Source organism: Rana temporaria, chromosome 9 (genome assembly GCF_905171775.1).
Source record: "Rana temporaria chromosome 9, aRanTem1.1, whole genome shotgun sequence".
NCBI classification, from domain to species: domain Eukaryota; kingdom Metazoa; phylum Chordata; class Amphibia; order Anura; family Ranidae; genus Rana; species Rana temporaria.
In genome coordinates, this window is record NC_053497.1 from 159,414,619 (window position 1) to 159,442,070 (window position 27,452).

Genomic DNA, 27,452 nt, shown 5'->3' on the forward strand with positions numbered 1-27,452 from the left:
TGGGCTATATTTCTCTAGGAATTCCCGAATCATTTATGATCTTTTTTCTGAATTTAGGGGGCATTTTGGGTTTGACGGGAGGTCATAGAGGAATTGGTAGTATGTTTCGAACTGTTTGGCGATCCCCTCATTAGTGGAGTGTGATTTCCCTTGGGAGTCTCTAATTTGGTGTACAGTTGAAGATATTTTTTTGCTTTGAACTGTCCTAGCCAGAAGTTTCCCACTTTTATTACCCTGCTCATAATAAATCTTATGTCGCAATACATATTGTCTTTTCATTTTTAAATTGAGTTCCTCTGTTAGGAGTGTTCTTTTTTTAGTTAGCTCTTCAAGTGTTGAAACAGCCAAGTTTCTCTTATGCAGAATTTCTAGTTTGTGTATCTGCTCTATGAGGAGTTTAATTTTCGATTGACACTCCCTTTTTAGCCTGGCTAGTTTTTTAATGAATTCGCCTCTGATTACACATTTGTGTGCTTCCCACTGGACTAGAGAATAAGTCTCGTCATTTTCATTCCTCTCAAAGTAATCTGAAAGCTTATCTTGTATCTCGAGTACATCTGCTGGGCCTTTCAGTATCGCAGGATTGAGTCTCCACATTTTTGTGATTGTTTTTTTTTTCAGGGAAGGTCAACAAAATAGTTATAGGATGGTGGTCGGAAAGTGTCATGGGTTCGATTGTTGAGTTCTTTAATAAAGTTAGGTCACATTGTGATATAAAGAAGTAATCGATTCTAGAGTATTTTTGATGAATGCTAGAAAAGTAAGTGAAGTCTTTGGTTTGAGGGAACAGAGTTCTCCAGGTGTCATGTAGTGTCAAATCTTTCAATTGTATCTTAATTTGTCTTAGCGCTCTGTAAGGAAGGCTCGACGCTCCATTAGAGGTGTCTATAAGGGGGTTTAAGGGAATATTGAAGTCGCCCCCTAGGACCAAGATGCCTGTAGCAAAAGTTTTCAGCAAGTCCTTAATTTTACGGAAAAAAGCAACCTGTCCCGAGTTTGGGGCGTAAACATTAGCAATTGTCATTGGACGGCTCTCAAATCTTCCCTTAACAAATATATATCTACTACTTGGGTCTAGAAGGGTGTCCTGCACTTGGAAGGGAGTCTGGTTAGAAATGAGTATAGAGACCCCTTTTGTTTTCCCTTCCGAATTTGAGGCATGATAGGCTATAGGATATCTCTTGTCATGAAATTTTGGAATTCTATCAGTCTTGAAATGAGTCTCTTGGACGCAAACAAAGTTTGCTTTTTGTTTGTGAAACTCATTAAGAAATTTGGACCGTTTCTCCGGCACATTAAGGCCTTTAGCGTTTACGGATAAAAAATTAACATTTAGTGGTATGGCCTGCTGAGCGTTCAGAGACATTGTCATGTATCGCGCGTGAATGTCCCTGTGCGAGTAACTTTGTAGTGTCTGAAAAGATGTCACAAAATAAATAAAAATAAATAAAATAAAAAGAAAAAAAGAGAAAAAGAAAAAGGGGTGGGGGGAGGGGTGAGGGGAGGGAGGAGGTCTCCGGGGGTAGACTTAGACCAGCTGGTCAACCCTAATATGTAAAAAACTGGAAAGGTCAATGGACAAAGAACGAATCTATGCCTTGAATGGGTTTGTGGCTATGATCAGTATCGAAATGGATTTGTGATGTTCGAATGTAAATACTAAAGAGAGAATAGAGGAGGTATAGCTAACAAAAAATGGAATATTTTACTTATCCGTATTGTACTTAAATCGTTCTCACTCTCTTCCAATCTCTCTACTCTGTCCTATATATCAGTAAGAGAAGCACTCCGGGACAGCTATGTAATGAAAAAAAAAATAAAAATGTCACAGGGATATTTGTAGAAAGACGATCTGGACCATGGACAAATTGTTGGCGTCATGCCTAGTGTGTTAAGTTTTATGGTTAATCGTAATACGCATATGCTAATAATCACATATAGGCTTGTGGCCAGAGGAAAAGATCTAGTGGTTTAGCAGTTGGAGGGTATCTAATATATCAGGTTTTTCAGACCAAAAATGACATTCTCATTTTCAGCCACTAGGTGGCACTGTCGCTTTAGTGTTATTTAGATTACTTTTCTTACATTTAGAGTTTGAGCAGTTTCCCTTTGCTTGTTAAAACCAGTAAACGTGTCCCGAGGGATGAATAGCAAACAAATAAAAAAACAATTAACTTACACAATTATTAAAGTCAAACTACCGTGCAATAAAACTGTTAATCTTTGAGTAAGACACCGTGGTGATCATTGAATGGGCTGTGGATTGACTTGCAATCCATGTAATGCGATGGAAATAGAACGGATTGTCAGTTATATTTGGATCATTTAAATCTGGGGTACTTAAGAAGGCGATTAAATTAATCGCATAATCGCGAAATAAGGGCTCAGATGTATAAACTAAGTGGGAGTCGATCACCGCCATGTCCTAACACTTCTTGTGATATACGCTTGGGAGCATAGATGGATAAACAGACGTGGAGAAAAATAAAATAAAAAAAAGACAAAAGTGTAACAATTGACTTCAACCCGAATCAGAGCAACCATTTTCCGATCAATCAATCATAAGCGGCTGGAGTTCAGTTGAGCATTCTAAAGCCCTTTTAACTGGAAAAACAAATAAAACTTTGGGCTGAAATATTTATAAGGCAGTTCTCCCCATGTAGGAAATAGAATTCTACCAATATAACCTCAAAATGTCTCATCATACTCCAGATGGGTCTTAGCGCGCCATACAGCTAGGGAGTGGCGGAGTTAGTCTATGAAGAAGGCTGTCAGGCGTAGAGCAAAGCATCTGCCATAAGAGTGACTAGGCTGTGTAACATAAGGAATGAGCGAATGTCTCTTTTCTTTTTTGAACTAGTTGAGAAAGGAGGCAATACTTACAGGCGTCTAGTTCCTTACTAGTTAAGATGTCAAACCTTTTAACAGAAAGTCTGTTCGACTCTTGCTAGCCGTTCGGGTTTCCTCGGAGGGAAGTCGCATAGCTCTTTGTGTTGAGGGCGCAAGACATCACTGCAAAAAAAAATTGAAAAAAAAGGGGGGAGAAACAGGGGGGGGGGGGAGTGAACAAGAAATAAAAGTAAGCCGGTCGTTGTAGGCTAGGGCCCTTGTAGAGTAGATTCCAGTCTCTGAAACATTTTGAAGAGAAGTGAATGAAGAGAATATGCAGCTTCGGCGATCGGTGTTAAATGTTCAGGATCCTGAACGTGTTGAGTTGCAGGTTTCGGTCTCCCTGAATTGGAACTGAATTTAGGTGTCCATGTGGTCCTGGTGATCCAGGCGGTCTCTACGTCTAGGTGGCGAGATTCCTGGCTCGCCTTGGACTTCTACTCCTCCTCCTCTAATGCGGATAGGAGACGGCGATCTGCGGCGTCGGTCCCTCTGTCTCTGTGCTCTAGGGGTGAGGGTATTGGAAACTGCGATCCAAGGCTCATTAAGCATAAACAAATTGTACCATTCTGGGACTTCCGTTCTGGGGATATTCATGGCTTCGCAAAAAGATCGGAGGTCATCAGGTGTTCTAAGCAACGCTGTGTGTCCCCTCGAAGTGGCTGATAGAATGGAAACTTCCATCTATACGGTATTCCCTTTGATCTCAGTTGCTCTGTGATCGGGCGTAGAGCCCTGCGTTGCTGCAAAGTGATATTTGAGAGATCTTGAAAGAGTTTTACTTCTGTACCATTAAAGATGACCCTGTTTTTCTCTCTGGCTTTTTTCAAGATTGCCTCCTTAAGAGGGAAATTTACAAGACAACAGATTATGTCTCTTGGGGGGGTCATTTTCTCTCCCTCTGGGTCTTAGGGCTCTGTGTACTCTCTCGAACTCAATAGGGGAATCCGGAGGTCTTTCCAAAATGTCGTTAAATATAGTTTCTACAGTACGTTCTACTGGTATTTGGTCTGGCATTTCTGGGACCCCCCTTATCCTTATGTTGTGGCGTCTCCCCCTGTTTTCGAGGTCCTCTAAATGGCGGTAAAGTTCGACGATATGAGAAAGGTGTGTATCAGCGTTTCTTTGTACTTGCTTGATGGCCTCTGAATGGCGCACCGAGGCTTGCTCAATGACTCCAGTCCTTGCTGCTATGCCTTGTATGTCAGCTATGGCTGCTGTAAAAGAGGCTTTAATGTCCATAGCTACTGCTTGTAGATTAGCCTGCAGGTCTGCAAGGCTCAGGGACTGTGTCAGCTGAGGTGCCTGCTGTTGTGGGGGCGCCGATGCTATCTGTGCGTCGATTGCGCCATCCGCGATGGGGCTGGAGCCGCCGAGCGGCACGAGCGGCCTACTCGAGGCCGCGGCTTTGAGGCCTGTACCTTGCGCTGCCCCGAACATCTCCGGGATGACAGGGGGAGTTTGCATACCTGGGTCCATCGGCTCCTTAGATGTAGTGGAGCATCGATCGCCCTTTCCCATGCTCATTAGAGCTTTTAATCTCCTCGTGGGCTATGTTAGCTGTCCTCTGGTGCGGAAGGAAGGGGATCAGGCGTCCATCTCGTTCCGACGCTAGGCCACGCCCCCTTCCACTTGATCTTATCTGCCGCCTGCCCAGACCTCTGCTTGTTTCCTGGATCCTTTTCTGTCTCCTGCTACCTGGAATCTTCATACGCGAGTGGTCCCGTATCAACAGCTAGGCATACCTGGGGGCTGTGCCCTGGATCCAGCTTGCTGCAAGTCCATCCCCACCATCAAGGGCCCTGGTGAAGAAGCAGGCTGACGCTTAAGTCTAGTACACAAGGGGCCAAATGTTTGGCCGCCCTAGTGTACTGCAGCTGGTCCAACAGAAGGCGACCGGTCAATCGGCCAATGGCTGAGAGCGCAGACCGGAGCGTTCTGGCGGGGGGGGGGATGGGCACCCCCGTCAAAAAACAATAGAACAGCTGGCGAGATCAAAGTACTAACATCACATAGTTAGTACAGTGGCTCCGACCTGAGCTGTCAGATTTTTTTCATCCAGCCCGCTCGGTTGAATTGAAAAAAAAATAAATAAATAAGAGTTGGGGGCAGTCGCCATTGGAGGAGGTATGTGTGGACCGGTGGAGGGAGGGGAAGGAGGCAACACTGATAAGTGAGTTCATAAGTATAGTGGGCTAGGAAAGGGGGCTCGTTTATTTTTTCAAAAAAAGATTAACTTACCTTTTAAATTCACCTCTTGCTTATTCTACAGCTACCATATTCAGTACACATTAATCAGGAAAAAAAATATTGAAATGTGCTTTGTATAAACAAGTTAGCTCTTAAGATGATAATCCTAGTTCTTGATCACTGGTGTGTAGTGTAAAACTTCTAATTAGTGCTGGAAAGTACAGCACTGTAATTAAGAGCAATGTCTATCATACAGTAAAGGGATCCAGTTTTTTACCCTCCATTTTCTCTACCCTTTATCATTCACAAAATGTCCTTTACGCTTTTTACAGAATAAAAGCTGTTCCTCCTCTCCCATTGTCCATCACAGAACACCATGTATTCTTTAAAGGGTACAAGACATTTTTCTCTTATGCCCCGTACATTTTGCGTGTCCGAATTGGTACAGACGATCTGATTTTCGTTGGAAAATTTGAGAACCAGCTCTCATCCTAGGTTTTTCCGATGGAAAATCCGATCGTGTGTACAGGGCATTAGCCACATCACTAGAACTATAATAATGACTGTACTTCTCGGCATCAATGAACCTACAAGTTTTACACTATACAACAGTGATCATTAGCGCTAACTTGTTTGTACAATCAATTCCCAACTATTATCAATATATAAAAAGTAAGTGAATAACCAAATAAAAAAAAAGTGTTACGATATGACACAATAACCATAAAAACTATTCTTAGTGCAGAACTGAAATATTACCATAGTATATATGCATAGATACTGTAAGCACACATACACCTGGTGGTATAGAAGGCAGGAAAGATCATTTGTCAGAGTATTCAATAGAACCATTGTGACTTGACAATTTTTCGATGAAAACCTTGAAAAAAAATTGATTAATTGCCAGTTTTAAATCCGACGCTTGATTTCAGGATATACGTGCATATTACAATAAATATGTTTTTTTTTTAAATAAAAACCACATTCAGACTTAGAATTTAATTAGTTCGAGATAACCAGCTTTGAACTTCACTGTTTGTGGGTGAGGCTACAGTGGACTTATAAAGAGAGCAGAGCTTGAATTCACAAATACATTAGTCTGTCTCTCTGCAGGTTTAGATTTACAGCCAACACCTTCTGGGATTGTACCCACCTCAAAACCACATGGCAACAGGCTAAAAATAAAATAGAACAAATTACGGGTAGAAGTATTGTACTGACACCTAAAATGTGCCTCCTTTTCTATCCTTTTGCAGATATCCCTATAGCCCACACTAGGCTAATACACACGTTGTTCAGCTCAATACACTGGGCTATAGCCCTTAACTGGCGATCTTCTACTGTGCCATGGTCCCAAATTATGAATCGCAAGCTGGCCTTCAAGCTATCAGAACACATTCATTACACCCTATTTGACACTGGACACATATGATAGAAAATGGAAACCTTGGGATCTTTCTTCGTTGATTCATTGAACTACAATATGATATGATTGGCCTTTTTTATCGTCAAACAATTTCACTAGGTTTTTGTGCCTCTATAGGTTATCAGTGATTCTATTATACATCCCAGAGAATGTTCCCCTACCTTTTATATTACTGCTACTCATATATTATGATAATGTATACTGCTCCCTTCTTTATATGTATATTTCTTTCCAATGTACGCTTAAATTGTATTGAGACTTATTTTTTTCAATAAACCATTTGTAAACCAAAAAAAAATAGATTTACAGCCAAACTTAATCACATGCTGCACAAATTGTATTACTTATACTAATCATGCAAGTCTTTGAATGAGGAGTTTACAAAAAAAACTTGTCAAAGTCACATGACTGGCTCTCCTCCAAATCACACTGCTGCTGCACTAAACAGAGCGAACTCCACTTTTTATTAACAGGTGGGCTGCAGTATGCATTAGTAAAAACGTGGAGGATCAATAGGCTATACATGGGGGTTAGGTTTGAGCTATACTTCTACCTGTATGTGTGTGAACTCACCTCCTTCTTCCGTTCTGATGGTCTTTGTCTCACTTTCTGAGCCTTCACCTTTACCGTTGAGCACATGAACTGTGACGGAGTAGTTGGTAAAAGGCTTTAGGCTGTTGATGTTTGCATGAGTAACATTACCATACACAGTTATCTTATGTGTATGCCTCTCATTCTGAGCAGCATATTGGACCTGTGAAATAAAGTTGACAAGAAACTAAGACAGACTGTAAAGGCTCTTGAATAGTAACTTCTTTACATTTTACATTTACACAGTTGCTATTAAGGCAAACCCTCCTACACAACCCACTTCACATTGTACAAAATAAACTGCTGAGGAGTTTAACTGTCAGGTAATTGTAACTATTTTGCATAGAATCTGTTTACCTGTCATGTCAGTTCAATCAGAAAGCTAAAAAGCAGCCCAGAAATAGAGTATGCACCGTATATAGTGGGCCATGTTGGAGCACCTGCTTAGATCAATGATCCCAATAATAGTGTAGCATCAGATTACAATTCTTCAGGTCTTCTTTAGCCCAATGAACTTTAGTAATCATGTAAGTATACATCTTTCCCTCCATTAAATGAGTTAAAAAAACATATTTTTTTGTCAAAGTCACATGGCTGAATCTCCTCAAATCACACTGCTGCATTAAGCAGGGAGAACACCATTTTTTAATAACAGGTGGGCTGCAGTATGCATTAGTACAACCAAGTAAAATGGAAAGTCCATAACACTATCTGTTCTCCATTATAAAATAGCCCCTTCAAGGCTATCATAGGCCAACATTTTCTTTCCTGTTTTGAAATGATTATACATTGGTTAGAACTCACTAGGTAACTTAATTTTCCTTTGTCCCGTTGAAGAGAAAATCTTAGTTCCTATATTGAGATGTAAAAAGAAGTCATAGCAAATCAAAGATTCTGTTTCTTCCCGTTTTGAGGAAAACCCAAACATTTTTTTAGTTAGAATAAAAATGTTCATGTGCATTTAAAATCTATAGGCCTTTATTTGTGTACATATGTTGGCATTTGATAAAGGCCCTGTGACGAGATCCTTTGCTCGCCCGCTTCTGCTCTCCCGACACTTCTCTGCTACCAGTGAGTCAGCTTGCAGATTGCAATGTCTGATGGTCCAGTCATCCAAGGTTCCGGGATCCGAATTACAGCTATGTGCCATTCGGACCCATTAAGAACACACACCAGGCAGGCTGTATGTATGTTCAAGCAGGACTCTTTATTTTCAAGTACACAGCACACTTTTATACAGAATTTGGAACATCCCATTCCCAACAACCGCTTTCCTATTGGTCAATTGTAAAGTATATGCAGTTCTCACTCAGGTCCTCCTTGACCATGCAAATGAGGACTTGAAATAGTCAACAGGGATTGGCCCAATAGCTTGGATAGAAAGGCTTATGTGTATTGAGACAGAATCAATCAATGTACACAATAGCCAGCCAACAATGGGACCGTCTGGAGAGTGAGTTAGCCTTAAAACAGGGCAGAGACCCTTTTGACTTAATCAGTTACAACACAGTATTGGCATCACACAATAGAACATGGTATGTCATTCCACATCTTTAGACAGACGGTCTGTCTCTACTAACAGAAGATACCCACACCTGCTAATCAAAAGGCTTTAAACAGGCTTATCACATAATGGAAATGTCTTTCACAATTCAGCTTACTTAGCATCTTAAACGCAGGTGTCCTTGCATTGAATAAGCCAACAGCTTGCAATGTCCCTCTCCTGTGTAACAGATATCAAGTAGAAACACTTTAATATCTCAAGATCCATGACATTACTTCCCCTGGGAAACAGTCCAACAGCCGCAGTGGGACCCAAACAGGTCAACTCGAGGATGTTGGAAAAGTAGTCTTAAGGTTCCAGGACTGTCTGCTGGGATGACCCATCTGCCTTCCTGTTTTGAGGTCCTGGCCCATAATCGGACGGCAAGAGGCTCGCATTCAGTCCTCTCCAAAAGCCCCTGTCCCGGCTAGGTCTGTCACACATCTCCCTCTTTGGCAGGAGACTAACACTGGGAGAGATCCCAATTCCGGTACCCACCCAGCACCCCAGATACCTTGTCCCAAACAGAGCATTACTCACCCAGCCAATCTCTGCCTCTGTCAGAGAACACGCCTGCCGCTGGGGAGAGGCCTGGACTGGCCCTTCTTCCTGGAGTCCTTTCAGCCGCTGGAGAGAAGACAGGGTGGCTGGGCTCAGTTCATCATGCTGTTGGGGATCTGGGCCAACTGGCCACCATTCCTGGGGTATACCAGTGGAGACTGAAGTCCCATCCACTACCACAGGAACCCCCTCTTCTGTTAGTTGAGAGCAGAGGCCCGGGGCACTCTGCTCTGTTGCCAGCTCTTCCGCTGGGCTGCTGTGAGTGGAGACCACAGTCCCATCCACCGATATCCGCTCAAGCTGTAGTTGTGTGCAGCAGCCAGTAGCATCCTGCCCTGCTGCCAGTGATTCAGCTGGGAGTAACAGCTTTACTACCTCAGCTTGTTGCTGGGGAGGGGAGCCAACTGCCCCGGATCCCTGGAACTCCACAGTTGGTTCCGGTGCTGGGCAGAGATTGCTAGCACTCTGCCCTGTTGCCAGCACTTCTGCTGGGGGGGTGAACATTGGGGTAGTGTCCAATTGCTGGGGAGGGAGAATTGCTTCCTCTACTCCCAGTGGGGATATCTGCTGTTGGGGCAACAGCTCACGCAGATCCTCTCTCAGAGTCTCCGGAGCCACCTCTTTCTGATGCTGGGCAGATGCCAGAGGCACTCTGCCCTATAGCCTGCGCTTCTGCTGGGGCACCCGATGAGATACTCTGGACTTGCTGCTGATCATCATTTCCCAGCCTTCCAGCGCCTGTCTCAACTCCCCTTTCTGAGACCTTCATGCTATTAGCTTGTCTCGCTGCCTGGTGGACCTCCGGTGCGTTCCGGCATTCTAGAGCTCGCAGTGCCCTCTGTATCATCGCTGCTTCTTCCAGTGCAGTTAGGACGGGAAAACGTAGGGTCACCCCTGGCCCCATTTGCTCCTCATCTTTTTGACTGTCTGCTATTTCTCCCAGACAGTCCCAGGCAACGGGAGCCCCACCCTGCTGCTGAGCAGAGTCTAGCAGCTGTCTGTAGGCGGTCTCCAGCTCCTCTTGCCGCTCTCGTTCTCTCTGTTGCCGCTTATCCTGCAGCTGGATGTCTCTAATGGCCTCCTGTATGACGGTCTGATGGGTTAGTACCATATAATGCCAACCGTTGTCGAACTCGTTGCTGGAACAAGTCTTCAACTGACCGGGGTCCTGCATCACCATCCCTCTGATCCATCTCGGCTAGCGCAATGATCAGGGTGGCCTTGTTCTTCCCACTGGTCCCTCCACGGCTCTCAAGCAAGTCTTTTAGCATGGTTCTCCTGCAGGCTTCATAGCTGGTCATTCATGGTGGTGGTTTGGAGTTGTCCCAGTAACTGGAGAGCAAATCCCACCGCTGCCAACCAATGTGACGAGATCCTTTGCTCGCCCGGTTCTGCTTTCCCGACACTCCTCTGCTACCAGTGAGTCAGCTTGCAGATTGCAACATCACATGGTCCAGTCATCCAAGGTTCCGGGATCCGAAATTACAGATATGTGCCATTCGGACCCATTAAGAACACACACCAGGCAGGCTGTATGTATGTATGTTCAAGCAGGACTCTTTATTTTCAAGTACACAGCACACTTTTATACAGAATTTGGAACATCCCATTCCCAACAACCGCTTTCCTATTGGTCAATTGTAAAGTATATGCAGTTCTCACTCAGGTCCTCCTTGACCATGCAAATGAGGACTTGAAATAGTCAACAGGGATTGGCCCAATAGCTTGGATAGAAAGGCTTATGTGTATTGAGACAGAAGCCCCAGGGGGCAATCAATGTACACAATAGCCAGCCACAGAACAATGGGACCGTCTGGAGAGTGAGTTAGCCTTAAGACAGGGCAGAGACCCTTTTGACTTAATCAGTTACAACACAGTATTGGCATCACACAATAGAACATGGTATGTCATTCCACATCTTTAGACAGACGGTCTGTCTCTACTAACAGAAGATACCCACACCTGCTAATCAAAAGGCTTTAAACAGGCTTATCACATAATGGAAATGTCTTTCACAATTCAGCTTACTTAGCATCTTAAACGCAGGTGTTCTTGCATTGAATAAGCCAACAGCTTGTAATGTCCCTCTCCTGTGTAACAGATGTCAAGTAGAAACACTTTAATATCTCAAGATCCATGACAGGCCCCTTTCACACGGACGAAGCGTCCAGGTCCGCCTGTCAGTTTTGACGGCGGACCTGAACGGCGGCTTCTTGCATCTCTATGGAGCGTCGAATGTCAGTGGAGACATGTACATGCTGTCTGTTTTCGTCCAATCGCTCCATAGGAGACATCGGCGCCCAACAAGCCCCTCCCCGCTCAGTGAGCAGAGAGGAGCTTGTCATCCGCCAGCTCAGCAGAGATCAACAGACTGATCTCCCGCTGAACTGGTGGGAGCAGGCGGACTCCATAGCGTGTGGAAGGAGCCTAAAGGAGAAGTGTGGGCTTTAAAAAAAAACAACATCCATACTCACCCCAACACTGCAGCATCTGTCCCACTTCAGCTCTAAGGCTGGCCATTACATTATTTGATTTTCTTATTTAATTTCCTTTACATTTACCTTCAACTATGTAGTGCAAGGGCCTGCCTGATTGCATACAAATCAGGTATTTAGGTTTGATCTCATAATATTTGGTTTTGGTAAATCTAAAGGAAAATTGTACAAGAACATTGTATAATGTAGGGCCAGCCTAAGCACTGAGTGATCTCATGACTGCTGATTAGTTCTTGGTCTCCTCTGAGTGGAGAGCTTCAATTAATACTCTCTGCTCCACCCTTCCAGCACTCACACTGAAGCACCCCGGCAGGCGAGAGGCAGACATGGGTGGCTCTATCTCTCACCTGCTTGCTGAAAGGTAGAGCCAGCTGTCAATCAGGCAGCGGGGTGGATCCCAAAAATATAGTTGGGATCCTTCCTGATCCCAACAAAATTCTTCCACTGCCACTCTGCAATATCCCACTATAAGCTGACTAAATTTAGTTCTGTTCTTATGACCAACAAGAGAAGCAGTGGCGTACCTACAGGGGGGCAATTCCCCCACCCTAAGGTCTTCCTTGCACTGCTAAATTAGGCTGTGGGGCAGTTAGGAGAAAGCGGAAGTGGGCAGGGCAGAGAGGATGATTGGAATGAAATTACAGGAAGAATACCCTGTGTGTCTCTCCCTCCAGCAGCTGAAAGTGGGTTTCTCTCCCTTCCCCTCCCACCAGCTTTCAGCTGCTGGAGGGAGAGACAGAGTGAGTGAGTAACTTGTATAGCGCAACAAATGCAAACTTAATCGCCTCAAGGCGCATTGTTCCTGTAATTGCTGTGCCGATCATCCTCCCTGTCCTGTTGTTCAGAGTTTGCAGTCTGGGTCTCCTGCTTGTCATAATGACAGCAGACAGACCCAGCTGGAGCAGCAGCACATCCGACCACCAAATGGAAGGGTAGGGGGGGTATATTTGCATTTTATTTTACATGCTCAGTGTTAGCCAATAATGCTTTGTCCATGTTGCAACCCCTCCCACCACATTTCAACTTCAGTTCCAGAGAAAGAATAAGCTAAAATCACCCTTAGATCTCTAGCTTTCATGTGAGTTTTTTTTTTCTTTAGGTTTACTTCATGGAGGGGGGATAAGGAGGTTCTGCAGCAGCAGGGAAAGCAATAGGTTAGTTATTTTGGAGCAGGTAATGGAGAAATAGGGAAACAGGACCAGCATTCTCTTACAATCTATTAATGTTGTCATGTACAGACACCAGGATGTTGAAGATCCTAAGTGACGGTGACAGAGAGACAGACAACAGACTTAAAAGTTTTACTAAGCCCAGGAACCTGCATTAATTATATCTGGTCTCCCACAAACAGAACATGGGAATGCAATTATTTTAGTAAATTTAAACTGATAAATATATTTTCTCATCAGCAGTATATAGCAGTCTTGTGACTTCTATCAGTTCCTGGTTAAAGCTTGTAGGAGGAGTTTTCATACTGCACTGAGCTGTCCTATCAGGATTCAGGACACCTGATCCTCTGTCTGGACAGTGCTGATTGGCCCTGTGCAGATCACATGCACTCTCTCAAGAAATAAAAACAACTCTCTAGCAATACACACAGCAGACATGATTGTGACACAGTAGTATGGCAGTTAGGGATTGAGATCAGGTGTGAGGAAGCGACACTGTGCCCTGTGATCTTTGACCTCTCCCATGTTGTTCAGGTTGGCACAGCTATACAGTATTTACAATTATATTGAAAAAAGATTGCATATACAAGGACTAGAACAAAGAGCCGATAGAGAGCCAGGAGGAGTGTTGGAGACCTGAATATACAGAAGACAGAAAAATGATCTGGAGAGGAGGGATTGGGTGCACCTGCACGGAAGAATAATCTGCACTAAATGTGAATGAAAAAAAAGTGTGGAGGAGTGTTGAGAACTCCCAAGTAGACAAAAACGTATCTGGAGAGGAAAGGGTATTTCTATCTTCATTGAACAAAAAAAACTGTTATGCCGCGTACACGCGATCATTTTTCTGGTTCTAAAAAAATGAAGTTTTTTTTTAAACGTCATTAAAAACGATCGTGTGTGGGCTTCAGAGCATTTTTCGGGTTCTGAAAAATGGGTAAATTTTTTTTCGAACATGCTCTATTTTTTCACGACATTTTTAACATTGTCGTTTGTCGGGTTGTAAAAAATGGTCGTGTATAGGCTTTAACGACGTGAAAAATCCGTGCATGCTCAGAAGCAAGTTATGAGACGGGAGCGCTCTAGTAAAACTACCGTTCGTAATGGAGTAAGCACATTTATCAAGCTGTAACAGACAGAAAAGCGCAAATCGTCTTTTACTAACACAAAATCAGCTAATGCAGCCCAAAGGGTGGCGTCATCCGAATGGAACTTCCCCTTTATAGTGCCGCCGTACGTCACCGCGCTTTGCTATAGCATTTTTGTTTCACGATCGTGTGTAGGCAAGGCCGTTTTAATTATCGGGTTGAAAAAAACGTTGTTTATTCTAGAGCCTGAAAAACATAGTTTTTTAGAACCCGAAAAATGATCGTGTGTACGCGGCATAAGGAATTGGGAGACAAACGGAGAGGAGAAAAACTGGCACACTGGAACAGAGATCTGCAAACTGAGTGATGTGGTGTCAGAATATTGGATTCAACTTACAGAGCATTGCTTTGGAGATCTTATTTTCCTGATGCCTGCTTGACTCAGTGCTGATGGCATTGGAGTCCATGAATCTTGGTAAGTGTATTTAAGCCTTCTATGGGTTAAACACAGTGGTAATCTCTTGAATGGACTCTTTATGGTTTCCCATCTCAACAATCACGTTGAACACCAGTGTCCTTTATTTTATGGATCTTTTTCTTTATTGAGAATTAGGCAAATCCTATGGACTTTTCATTACACACTCTTTATTTGTATATTTGCAATATATGCACTTGCCACCATGGGCGTCCGCTGAAATTTTTTCAGGGGGGGGGCGCGCTTCGGCAGCGGCGATACACAGTCGCATTTTACCCCTTCTTCGACCGCTAGCGGGGGTTAAAAGTGCCCCCCCCCATGTTAAAATGTAAAAACACCCCACTGTGCCCCCTGCATCTTTCATATCTCTTTGTCATTACTGTGTACCCCCTCTCCACAACTGCACCTCTGGACCCCTTTACATTACACAGCACCCTGCATCACTGCCCCCCTTTACATTACACAGCACCCTGCATCACTGCCCCCCTTTACATTACACAGCACCCTGCATCACTGGACCCCTTTACATTACACAGCACCCCTTTCCCTTGACTGAAACACTACACTATAATGACAGTATATTTATTTCAGGTCTAAAAGAGGAACCTTTTGAAATGAGGGACAAATGGATTTGATTCCAGAAGGGGGACAGGCACTCTAAATAAGGGACAACTAGAAACTATGCCGTAGGCTGCAACTCTGTGTTGTGTTTGCTCTGCGTTTCCAGACTTGCTAAAAACACATCAGAAAATAGTCTAGCGTTACCTGTGGCAACAGATGTTGGAACAAACAAAGCACATGGCTGGTAAACGATATAAAGCGGCGCTCCTCTCCCTCTGTCCTCTGGCGCTCGTATCGTATGTCACAAAGCTGGGTCTGTGTGCAAGGTCCCGCCCCCCTAGTTCGGCTCGTGTGATAGGCGGAACACTAGAAGACTATCAGACGAGCCGAACTAGGGGGGCGGGACCTTGCACACAAACCCAGCTCCATGACATACGATACGAGCGCCGGAGGACAAAAGGAGGGGAGCACTGAAGTCGCCGCTTAAAGCGGCCCCAGGGCCAGTTCGGCCCTGCTCCTGGTTCTCCCTGGCAATTCCAGGGGGGGGGCAAACGACCCCCCTTGCCCTATGGAGCGGACGCCCATGCTTGCCACTTTGTTTGTAAATTAATGTATTGAGTTAAGTGTTGAGCTTTAATTTTAATTTTGCACAAGTCATTTTATATCAAAATTCTAGCGCAGCACTTTTTCCCCTTAGCAATAAGTATGTGCAGCATGACTCCAGTAACTCTGTCTTATCCGGACCTGTTTTGGAGTCAGTGGAAGAAGAGGAGGATCTGTGCATACAAGATCAAAAAGCCTTTTTACACAATGCAGAGGATTAACCCTTTAGGTTCCACAGTGAGTAGCACAAGCAGCCCTCTCTGAGCCTAGGTTCCTCCACACAACCCATGCAGGATGATGCCGACATTAGATCCCTGCTCTGGGCTCTCCCTACAAAGGCCGATATTGAGTCAATGATGCTTTGCTTAGAGGAACAGCACCTCCGGGATTGGCACAGAAGTGCACCTTTTGGATACCCGTCTGTCCAAGGGAGAGACTGGGCTGTCCAATCTGGAGCTTCATGTGGCTGCACTAAAACAGGAACACTCTTCCCACCAGGACAACCTGGCAGAGATGCATCTTCACGTGGAGGACCTAGAGAACCGGAGTCACTGAAATAACTTGCCGGGTCTGCTGGAGGCAACAAGGCCTGATAACTTGATTGACACTGTGTCGGCAATTTTAACCAAGGTTATGGACTCTAGACCTTCGACCACAATGAAATTTGATAGAATACACAGGTGCTGGGTCCCTAAACCAGCTGATCCTGATCGTCCAAAAGATGTTATCTGCCGTCTGCATCTAGTCCTCGGCAATGCATGGAAAAAGGGGCCCATTGATTTAGATGGGGCCAGCGTCACTATACTGCCTGATGTCTCCAGAGCCACCCTACTAAGAAGAGTGATGCTAAAACTGTTTGCTGGAGAAGCTGCACCAACGGGAGCTTACTTACAGGTGGGGCTTCCCCCTGCAGCTAACCATCTATCTGTAAAGGAGACTCCTCTTTCCAGTTTAGATGTCACACAGACCTACCAGACCTCTTCTCTTTCTATGACATAAGCCAATACTGGAATGGTTATGTCCACTGCCTGGCCGTGATTCCCTGTGCTGCTGCTCGGGTGCCCCGCCGCACACCAAGACCAAGGAGAGAGGCTCGTGCCCTGGTCCCGGTGGATGCTCCAGAGACTTAATGGATTACTAGCCTGGCTCATCAGTATCCCACATTTGGTCCTGCACAGTGGACTCTGTCACTCACAACATGGGAAGAACACCACAGACTCTCTCACACAGCCAATTCAGAACTGCCTAAACTGCCTAAGGGATTGTCCCCCCTCCCTTGTTGCTCCTCTTAACTACACCCTGTTCAAAGAAAGTTGAAGCAGTAGTTCATTTAAATTGTGGTCAAAACAGGCAGGTTGGTTGAGAAAAGGATAACTTGCACATTATCCCGACATGTTTCGCTGTATTGCTTCTTCAGGGGACGTGCAAAGGAAATCAGTAATATCAGAAAATAACTATATAAATGTAGAAACAAAAAGCATGAATAAACACAATAGTCAAAAAAGTAAACTGTAACATTACACATATGGATGAGCATTTTAGGGTATTTCCGAAAGCTCGCTTACCCCACGATACAATCCAGCAGAGACAACCACTGCCAAATTACGGAACTACCAAAAATCCCCAAAGGGAAGGAGGTTCCTGCGTAGTCACAGAGGACAACACAAAGGCCAAGCTAAATAGATAAGGAGATTATTTAATGGTAAAAAACACCAACTACACTGCTAGTGAACTTGAAAGAGAAGAACACATGCTGTGAAATAACAGCAAGAAAAAATATTTACTTACTTTAAAAGCAAATAGAACAAAGCATGGGGTGGAGAGCAACTTAAAGAAGCCTGCTAGGCGGTATTAGCAGGGTGTCAGTCTAAAAAGAGCAAAAAATAACCAGTTAACAACCAAGGTTGTCCATGGACGTCCTCGACTTTGTGCGGTGATATCTGAATGATGCCTGCAGCTACAGGCATCAGATATCACCGTCTTCAGCCGGCAATTCTCTGCACGATAAGAACGATCAAAGCGGCAGTTCCGCTGCTTGATCGTTCTTATAGGCAGCGGGACGGGTCGCCCCCCCCCCCTCTGGTGCTTCCGGAGGCCCGGAGAACGAATCGGCCAGCAATGGCTGGGAAGCATAGAGATGACTGGTGACCAGATGGTCACCAGTCATCTCTATGACCGTCAGAGCCCCGGGCGCGACGTTATGACGTCACGCCCGTACCCAGAAGTAAACAAATCCGCAATCGTGGCTGTCGGCATGAGATCAGTGAATTTTTTTCACAATCTCATGCTTGTAAGCCTGGAGGAGAGATGTGGGGTCTTATTGACCCCACATCTCTCCATAAAGAGGACCTGTCACAGTGATTCCTATTACAAGGGATGTTTACATTCCTTGTAATAGGAATAAAAGTGATAAAAAAAAAAAGAAATGTAAAAAAAAGTGTAAAAATAAAAAAATGATTACAATAAAAAAAAATTTTTTACAACGCCCCTATCCCCGGTATCTTGCGCTCAGAAGCGAACACGCATGCAAGTCCCGCCCACATATGTAAACGCCGTTTAAACCCCACATGTGAGGTATCGTCGCGTGCGTTAGAGCGTGTGCAACAATTCTAGTTCTCCTCTGTAACTCCGAAAATAATAACCTGTAAAAAAATGTAAAGCGTTGCCTATGGAGATATTTAAAGCGGAGGTTCAGGCTAAAAAACAACTTTCTACCATGCCATCCAGCATACTAGCGTCAGCTACAGTATGCCTTTATTTTTATTTTTTGCGCTGTACTCACAGTTTAATCCATTAGTTTCGTTTCAGACTCCCGCGGGGAAAGGCGTTCCTATGAAGAGGGGAACATAATTGACGGCCGGCTATGGTGCGTCACGCATTCCGAAAATAGCCGGAGTAGGACTCGGCTCTTCACGGCGCTATACGGCGCCTGCGCACAGACTAGGAGCTGACTGCGCAGACGCCATGAAGAGCCAAGTCCTATTTCGGCTATTTTCGGAACGCGTGACGCGCCATAGCTGGCCGTCAATCATGTTCCCCTCTTCATAGGAACGCCTACTTCCCGCCGGAGTTTGAAACTAAACTAATGGATTAAACTGTGAGTACAGCTGAAAAAATAAAAATAATGGCATACTGTAGCCGACGCTAGTATGCTGGATGGCATGGTAGCCAAAGACATTTTTTTTTTTTAGGGTGAACACCCGCTTTAAGTACCGAAGTTTGGCGCCATTCCAATGAGTGTGTGCAATTTTAAAGCGTGACATGTCAGGTATCTATTTACTTGGCGCAACATCGTCTTTCACATTATACAAATAAATTGGCCTAACTTTACTGTTTTGTTATTTTTTAATTCATGAAACTGTTTTTTTTCCCAAAAAAAGGTGTTTGAAAAATGATTGCGCAAATACCGTGCGAGAAAAAAAAAGTAGCAATGACCGCCATTTTATTCCTTATGGTGTCTGCTAAAAAAAATATATATATATATAATGTTTGGGGGTTCTGATTAATTTTCTAGCAAAAAAAGGAGAGAAGTGCCAAAATAGGCCCGGTGGTCAAGTGGATAAAATTCCTAGGCAGATGACTTTAAATAAAATGTATGCTGCTTCAAGTCACTCTCCATCCCATGCTTTGTTCTATTTGCTTTTAAAGTACTGTATATACTCGAGTATAAGCCGACCTGAGTATAAGCCGAGGCACCTAATTTTACTACAAAAAAATGGGAAAACGTATTGACTCGAGCCTAGGGTGAGAAATGCAGCCTCACCAACGCCCATAAACGCAGCCTCACCAGCGCCCATAATAGCAGCCTCACCAGCGCCCATAAACGCAGCCTCACCAGCGCCCATGAACGCAGCCTCACCAGCGCCCATAAAAGCAGCCTCACCAGCACCCATAAAAAGCAGCCTCACCAGCACCCATAAAAGCAGCCTCACCAGCACCCATAAAAGCAGCCTCACCAGCACCCAAAAATGCAGCCTCACCAGCACCCAAAAATGCAGCCTCACCAGGGAGAGGGGGACCCCTTGGTACACACACACACACACACACACACACACACACATCAGTGTGATTGGCAGATCAGCCTTTATACACACACACACATTATAACTATATACATTTGCATGCCATAATGTAATCTCAGTGAAAGTGTTTCGTTTTACTCACCAGGGGACGGTCTGGGGCTCTGTGAGGAACAAACTATTTTCAGATTCTGCCTGCCTCGATGCCTCCTCCAGGCAGACTCCATCTGTCACCAAGGCTCCCCCGGAGTGCAGCCGGCCCTGCTATAGCACAGCACTTTAGTGACTCCACTGACCGACGCTGCCATTGTTCAGGGAGGGAGCGCGGCCTACACGACAAGGGGGGCAGTATTAGGAATCACATGGACGTAGGGTACGGGCTTTGGGCAGAGGTGCTGGCTGTAGGACAGTCACGGTCGGACGGGACAGGACAGAACCGATGGGACAAATTCAATCACTGACTGGTGCCTGGTGGTGACGCGACCACATTATGAGACTGGGATAGACAGGTCTCCGAATCACTGATGATCAGAGGCGCGCAGCGGCAGGGGATGTCATGTTTTCTCCTTTCATCGGCAGTCGGACACAGTCCTCCGCAGCCACTGCACCTCTCCTCTAACACTATGTACGCCTCTGACTCGAGTATAAGTACAAAAAAAATGTGCTGAAAAACTTGGCTTATACTCGAGCATATACAGTAAGTAAATCTTTTTTCTTTAAAGGTCATGTTGCTCTGCCCACTTTCTGAGTGACTACACTGGTAGCGTATACCTCACCTGGCTGTCTACTTGCTATAGTTTTTTTGTTTTTCTCTTTTTAAATCTATTTTCAATTGGGTTTGGTAGGGATAGGGAGTCTCTAAACCCTGCTGTGCTCAACCTCCTATCCACATAGGGCCACACCCTTTTGGCAATTGTTTTTAGTTTTAGTTTTTTCTTTCTGCTTTATATAATTTTGTTGTGCTAACGGGGTGCTTTGAGATTTTCTCCTTGCTACACCTTAGACATATTAGGTCGGAAGTAGTGAGCTATCAGCCGTTTGGTTGCTCGCATACCTACCTCTTTTTCTACCCTCTCTCTCCTCTTCCCTTTATCCTCGTCCTACCTCACCTCCCTCTCCCTCATCCCCCATCTTCCGTGATGGCCTTAGGTAAAAAAAGAATCTGTGCGTCTGGTCTCAATAAATGTTAAGGGGCTGAATACCCCGGAAAAATGCTCCATAGTACTTTCCAATCTGAAACATATGAAGGCCCATTTTTAAAGACACATTTCCGTGCTGATAAAATACCTAAACTCCATGATTGCATTTTTCTCAATGGCCTACTACGGTTTCTCTTCAGATTCCAAGTCCAAAGGAGTTTCCATATTGCTACATAACTCAATCCCCTGGTCATTCAGAGATAGGCGGTATCATGCATAGGGCAGAGCTCTCTTCATAAAGGCAATCATCGGTCACTCGAGGGTAGAGCTGCACGATTAATCGCGGAGAGAATCACGATTTCGATTCTCCCCGCCCGCGATTTCCCCGTGGGATGACCCGCGATTCTTGTGTTCACCGCTGGTTCCACGTGGAATGCAAATGCCGCCGACATCGAAACCGACGTCAGCAGCCTGCGCCGCTGGATAGATGCCTGAGCTTCTCACAACAGTAGTTTGTATCCATGCGCCACCCAGTGGTTGTCGGCGGTACTGCTTCTGATTTATTAAACCTTCTCACAGTTCTGTACAACTGTGTGTATCCATGCGCCACCCAATGGTTGCTGGCAGTACTGCTTCTGATCTATAAAAAAAAAAGAGACCAGTGATATGTCTATAATGTTAAAGACCATATAACTCCTATGAAAAAATCAGAATCAAAGTTTTATTCTGCTTTTTTCACAGGAGTTATATGATCTTTAACATTATAGACATATCACTGGTCTCTTTTTTTATATATTCATATTTTCAGATAAATCGCAGGTTTATTTATTACATTTTTTTTTTGGGGGGGGGGGGGGGTTCTGGCATTACATTTTTGAGAATCGTGAGAGAATCGTGAACTTTTGTCTAAGTAAAAGAATTGTGATTCTCATTTTGACCAGAATCGTGCAGCCCTACTCGAGGGTCATCTTGATGAACCTGTACCAATTCAAACCAGATCTCCTTTCTGGAACCTGTCTTTGCTAAACTAAGTGACTTTACGGAGGGCATCATGGGGGTGATATGAACTTCACAATCGACCCAATCCTAGACACTTCCAGGAAAGCTTCCCACATCTCCTATGCCATTTTACAGGGCACAGCGGCGACAATGGGCACAGTGGTGACAATGGGCACAATTGGCACAGTGGGGACAATGGGCACAGTGGGGACAATGGGCACAGTGGGGACAATGGGCACAGTGTCAACAACGAAAGGGCACAGTGGTGACAATTGATGGGCACAGTGGCTGCGTTTGATGGCATGGCACAGTGGTGTGAATTGATGGCACAGTGGCTGCGTTTGATGGCATGGCACAGTGGTGTGAATTGATGGCACAGTGGCTGCGTTTGATGGCATGGCATAGTGACTGCATTTGATGGCATGGCACAGTGGTGCGAATTGATGGCACAGTGGCTGCATTTTATGGCATGGCATAGTGACTGCATTTGATGGCATGAAACAGTGGTGACAATTGATGGCACAGTGGCTGCGTTTGATTGCATGGCAAAGTGGCTGCGTTTGATGGCATGGCTCAGTGGTACGAATTGATGGCACAGTGGCTGCGTTTGATGGCATGGCACAGTGACTGCATTTGATGGCATGGCACGGTGGTGACAATTGATGTCACAGTGGCTGCATTTGATGGGCACAGTGAGGCTGCAATTTATTTTCGTTTGCGCCCCCCCCAAAGAATGTTGAGCACCAGCCGCCACTGCTTGCGGATCTCATGGTCTTGTAGGGGTGTCAAATTTAAATCGCTGCATCGTGATTCGGGTGTCCCCGATGTGACCGTAATAATCGATGTTTAGCCCCGCCCCCGTCCCTCCCGGGAGAGCGCTCCATTCAGATGTTACCTTATGGTGCGCTCATGTGACTGCCCGGCCCGCCTCTCTCCTGTCTGCTTTTACGTCTCACCTGGCGTCAGCCCCGCCCACTGACTGTAACTATCAGATCAGTAGAAAGGCGGGAGGGGCTGACGCCAGGAGAGACTGGACTGCAGAGAGACGCGCAGCGCAGACTTTTTTCACCGGACCAGGCGGAACCCTGCCTGGCTGAGCCTGCAGCTCGCTGAGCCTGCCCTGGTGAGTGCAATAGTAGTCTGTCTGCAGTTCTCCAACTTCCGTTGCAAAGCCGCCTGCCATAATAATTGATAAAAAGGGTCAGGCTAGGTTGGGACACAGTGACTGACACACTAGACTGTTCTCTCTCTCTCAGAGAAAGAGAGACAGACAGGCGACAGCCTGCAGGACTCATCGTCTCCCCTGTCCCCTCACTCCAGTCACAGTGCAGTCCAGTGATCTAGTCGGGACCACTTGAGTGAGGGGGGGGTGCACTGCAGAGAGAGAATGTATTATAGTGACTCGAGTGAGTCCGACGACTCCAGTCACTAACTTGAACTTAGAGTCCCATAGTGGACCCCTGGCCTGGCTGCAACATCCATCCATCCATCCATCTCTTGACTGGATGCTATCTATGTGATTTCTACAGGCAGCGGTTATCAGACAAGAATGGCAGTGGTGTGATTGTACAGAATTACAGATGTTAACAATCTCTGTCTTGCCACAGCGGACCGTTTTCATCGGACATGTCTCCTGGGAGCTTTTGGTCTGATGTGTGTACACACCATCAGACCAAAATCCCCACGGACAGAGAACGCGGTGACGTAGAAGACACCGACGTTCTCAAACACGGAAGTGCAATGCTTCCACGCATGCGTCAAATCAATTTGACGCATGCGCAGGATTTCGGGACGCTGGTTACACGTCATAACCAGCGGACATGTCCGATTAGGTATACTAACCATCGGACATGTCCGACGGACATGTTTCCAGCGGACAAGTTTCTTAGCGGACCAGTTTCAGCGGACATGTTCGACCGTGTGTACGCGGCCCCAGAGTAATATATAGAAGAGCCCCCACACTGAGGGATCTGGTGGCTAAAAATGTCCCTGACTTCCCAACGAAAAATAAGGCACTCACCTTCTTTCAGGGAAAGGGTTTCTTTCCATGTAGGCGGTGTTACGCCTGCAAGAAGACACATTTCAATGGGTAGAAGTGCACCAAATTCCAATCAAATGTGACAAAAGAAGGAATATGAAATTAAAGATCTCATCACCTGCAGAACAGAAGGGGTGGTATATGACCCCTTTGGAAGCGTATTAGGGAGCATGTCCAAAACATAGAAAACGGCTTTCCAAACACGTCGTCTCTCGCCATTTTGAATTATGCCACCAGAAGAACCCAAAAGGAAATGAAATTTTGGGCTATCGATAAATACACTCCACACTGGAGAGGTAGTCAAAGTTAGAGAACTAAGTAAGTCGGAATCAAGATGGATACATGAGATGAAGTCATTGGTGCCTAATGGCCTTAACATCGATTTTGACTTGAATTGCTTCATCTCAGACTACTAACTGTCCTATTTGGATTTTTTTTTTTTTTTCAGTATATCTATTTTATATACATAATTAATACATTTATTTTTATTAATTAGTTATATGTATATTTTAATTATATTATCCTATTTTTACTATATATGTGTCACTGCTGGAGGTAGGCTCTGCAGGGTTTGTATTACTATACACATATGTTTATTTCTACCACCAGAGGCATGAAGTGCTAGAGATGCCTGAATGATACATATATCTGGATCAGATTTTTTTTTTTTAAAAGCCTGTGGTGTGCAAAACACAACCCAAAAACTCCACCCGGTGCAGGGAAAAATGTGCACACACATAAAGAGTGACATCACAAAAAACTGCGACGGGTGCATACGTCAGTGGTCCTCCGAAAAGGACCCGTCTCTGATCCCCCGGGGCGTTAGGCTCCTGACAGGGAAAAGAGTTACTGTGGTCCATACAGCCGAAGCCATATGGACCCATCTTGGTCCAAGCAGCCGAAGCCACAAGGACCCAACATCCTCGGAGGGACTGCCGAAACAGAACCCTCCTCGGTGAGGCTCCCCCGAAGGGAGACCCCATGAGAGCCGGTGAACCTAACCAGAAGGCCGAGTCCACCAACTCCCAAGACTTTCAGAGACCGGCCCGAGGACCAGCACCCTACTCGCCACACATAAAGTGCAAGCACCAAAACAAAAAGAGTGACAAAACAAACAAACACGGGGAAAAATAATAAAAGAAAGTGGGGAAAAGGAAGATGGGAGAGTGAGGAAAGTGACCAATGTGAAATACATTGGCCGGCCCTCCGGTCAGGAAACAAAAATTCCACTGGTCCTAGCCAAAAGGCCCGGCCCAAGCGGCAGGTGTGAAAAGTGTGTTGTGGAGATCAGTGACCTGAAGGTGCCACACGATGAGTGCCCCTCAAACACTCGTGCAATGTATGGCACCCCTGGACTGCCACTCCAGGGGCACAATCTCCACGGGCTTTTCAACGGTCCCTAGCCCCTGGCCCGGACCGGCAGCACCCTTCCCAGCCAGGAAGGTGGGAGAAGAGGCTGGGGAGAACCCACCTAAGCAGGCTCTACCCACAGCCCCTATCTCTCCCACCTAATCACATTCTGGAAGTACTACCCGCTCCTTCCCGGTTAAAGGAGAAGCAAGGGTTCCCTCCAGAACAACTGACTGGGGCAGATACCACCAAATCCAGGCCAACGGCCAGGGACCCGGCCTCTTGGCTTCAACCTCATGCCTCTCTGTCCCGATCAGAAGGCTTCCACCTCCACGCCAACAGGCTTAGCGTCCGCCGACTGCCATCCCTTTCCCCCTGCCACAGGGTACCGGGGACAGTCAGCTTAGCACCACCTATTGGCAACTGATAAGAACAGATACTACACTTGATCTTAGCCAAAAGGCCGAGAAGCGATATCTGGATCAGATAGGTGGTATTTTAAGTATTTTAAAAATATTTTTAACTGGTTTTAAACATTTTTGTATTAAAAACTCTGTATTGTGTAGTGTTACACACTTAGGGCTAGATTCATGTACCTGCGCTTCTTCTTACGGCGGCGCAGCGTATCGCATTTACGCTACGCCGCCGTAACTTACAGGAGCAAGTGCAGTATTCACAAAGCACTTGCTCCGTAAGTTGCGGCGGCGTAGCGTAAATGGGGCCGGCGTAAGCCTACGTAATTCAAATGTGGAAGGGGGGGCGTGTTTTATGCTAATGTGTGATGACCTGACGTGATTGGCGTGTTTTACGAACGGCGCATGCGCTGTCCGTGTACATATCCCAGTGTGCATTGCTCCCAAGTACACCGCAACGACGTATTGGTTTCGACGTGAACATAAATTACGTACAGCCCTATTCGCAAACGACTTACGCAAACAGAGTAAAAAATTCAAATTTCGAAGCGGGAACGACGTTCATATTTAACATAGGCTGCGTCTCCTAATAGCAGGAGCAACCTTACGCCGAAAAAGCCTAACGTAAACAACATAAATAAATTGCGCCGGCCGTACGTATGTTTGTGAATGGTCGTATATAGGTAATTTGCATATTCTACGCCAAAAACAACGGAAGCGCCCCTAGCGGCCAACGTAATATTGCACACAATTCTACGCCGACGCATTCAAGTTACGTCGGCGGAAGCATATTTTTTTAGCGTATCTGCCTTTGAGAATCGGTGTAATGATACGCCGGCGCAGATTTGAGATACGCCGCCGTAAAAGCTACCTGAATCTACCCCTTAATCTTTTATAATAAGGGTTGCCCGCAAAGATGTTTTGTTGTATCCCTCCCTTTTTTTGGCTCAGCTGTCTGCAATTATGGACCTGCAGATGGCTATTTAACAGCACTTGCCTCTAAAGTTGCGGCGGCGTATCGTAAATCCCCCGGCGGAATTCAAATTCCGCGGCTAGGGGGGTGTCCCCACGCCGAACGAACTGCGCATGCGCCGTCCGGAAATCCTCATTTGCATATTCGGCGCGTAAAAAAAAACGAAACGCCACCTGTGGGGAATTGACCTAGCTTAGAATCCATGTTGTTTGTCCTGGGGAATTGACCTAGCTTAGAATCCATGTTGTTTGTCCAGATTCCATTTTATATATGTGTTTTAGTTAAACAAGCAACATAAAGTGTGTGTGTGTGTTCTGTCTGGGTTTCGCTTCCTCTATTGTCTAGAGCCATGTTTAACATAAGTACGTACGTGTTCTTTCTGTGTTTAACTTCCTCTATTATCTAGGGTAAAGTTGAAGCTCAAACATCAGCTGTCCTTAGCGGAAAATTCCATTCCTTTAACCTAAAAGAACAGTTATATGTATGTCAAATGTTATGTTGTACGCCCCTATTCCTCCCCCTATATAACCAGCAACGAGCCAAAAATAAAGAGAGCTTGGTTTCTCAATTTATATGTCTCCGTCTGTGTTACTTCTCGAAACCAATCTCCCAGGCCTGCAGACACAACACGAGCTGACCGCCAGGTAGTCAGGGACTATCGGAGAGGCCAGGGGTCTCAACTACCAACAGATTTGGGGCCTCGTCCGGGATTGGGACAGTTCTTAACTATTCTAGGTTGGTCAGGTGCTGTAGGTCTTATGTGATATGTTCCTTGTGGGTCATTGACTGGTTCTATTTCAGGCAGTGTGGATACTGGATGAACGTGAGATTGAGTCACTGGCCATAGTATCCACACTGCCCGAAATAGAACCAGTCAATGACCCACAAGGAACATATCACATAAGACCTACAGCACCTGACCAACCCACT

At 45.4% G+C, this 27,452-nt stretch overlaps 1 protein-coding gene and 1 pseudogene across 1 annotated transcript in view; both read right to left on the minus strand.

Annotated features, from left to right (window-relative positions):
* LOC120914249 (neuronal cell adhesion molecule-like) overlaps positions 1 to 27,452 on the minus strand; it is a 507,806-nt gene that overhangs the window by 184,006 nt on the left and 296,348 nt on the right. The window contains exon 8 of the mRNA XM_040324873.1: positions 7,079 to 7,259. Coding sequence (XP_040180807.1) covers positions 7,079 to 7,259 — 181 coding nt within the window. The remainder of the gene's footprint in view (positions 1 to 7,078; positions 7,260 to 27,452) is intronic.
* On the minus strand, positions 25,481 to 25,611 carry LOC120914676 (annotated as a pseudogene).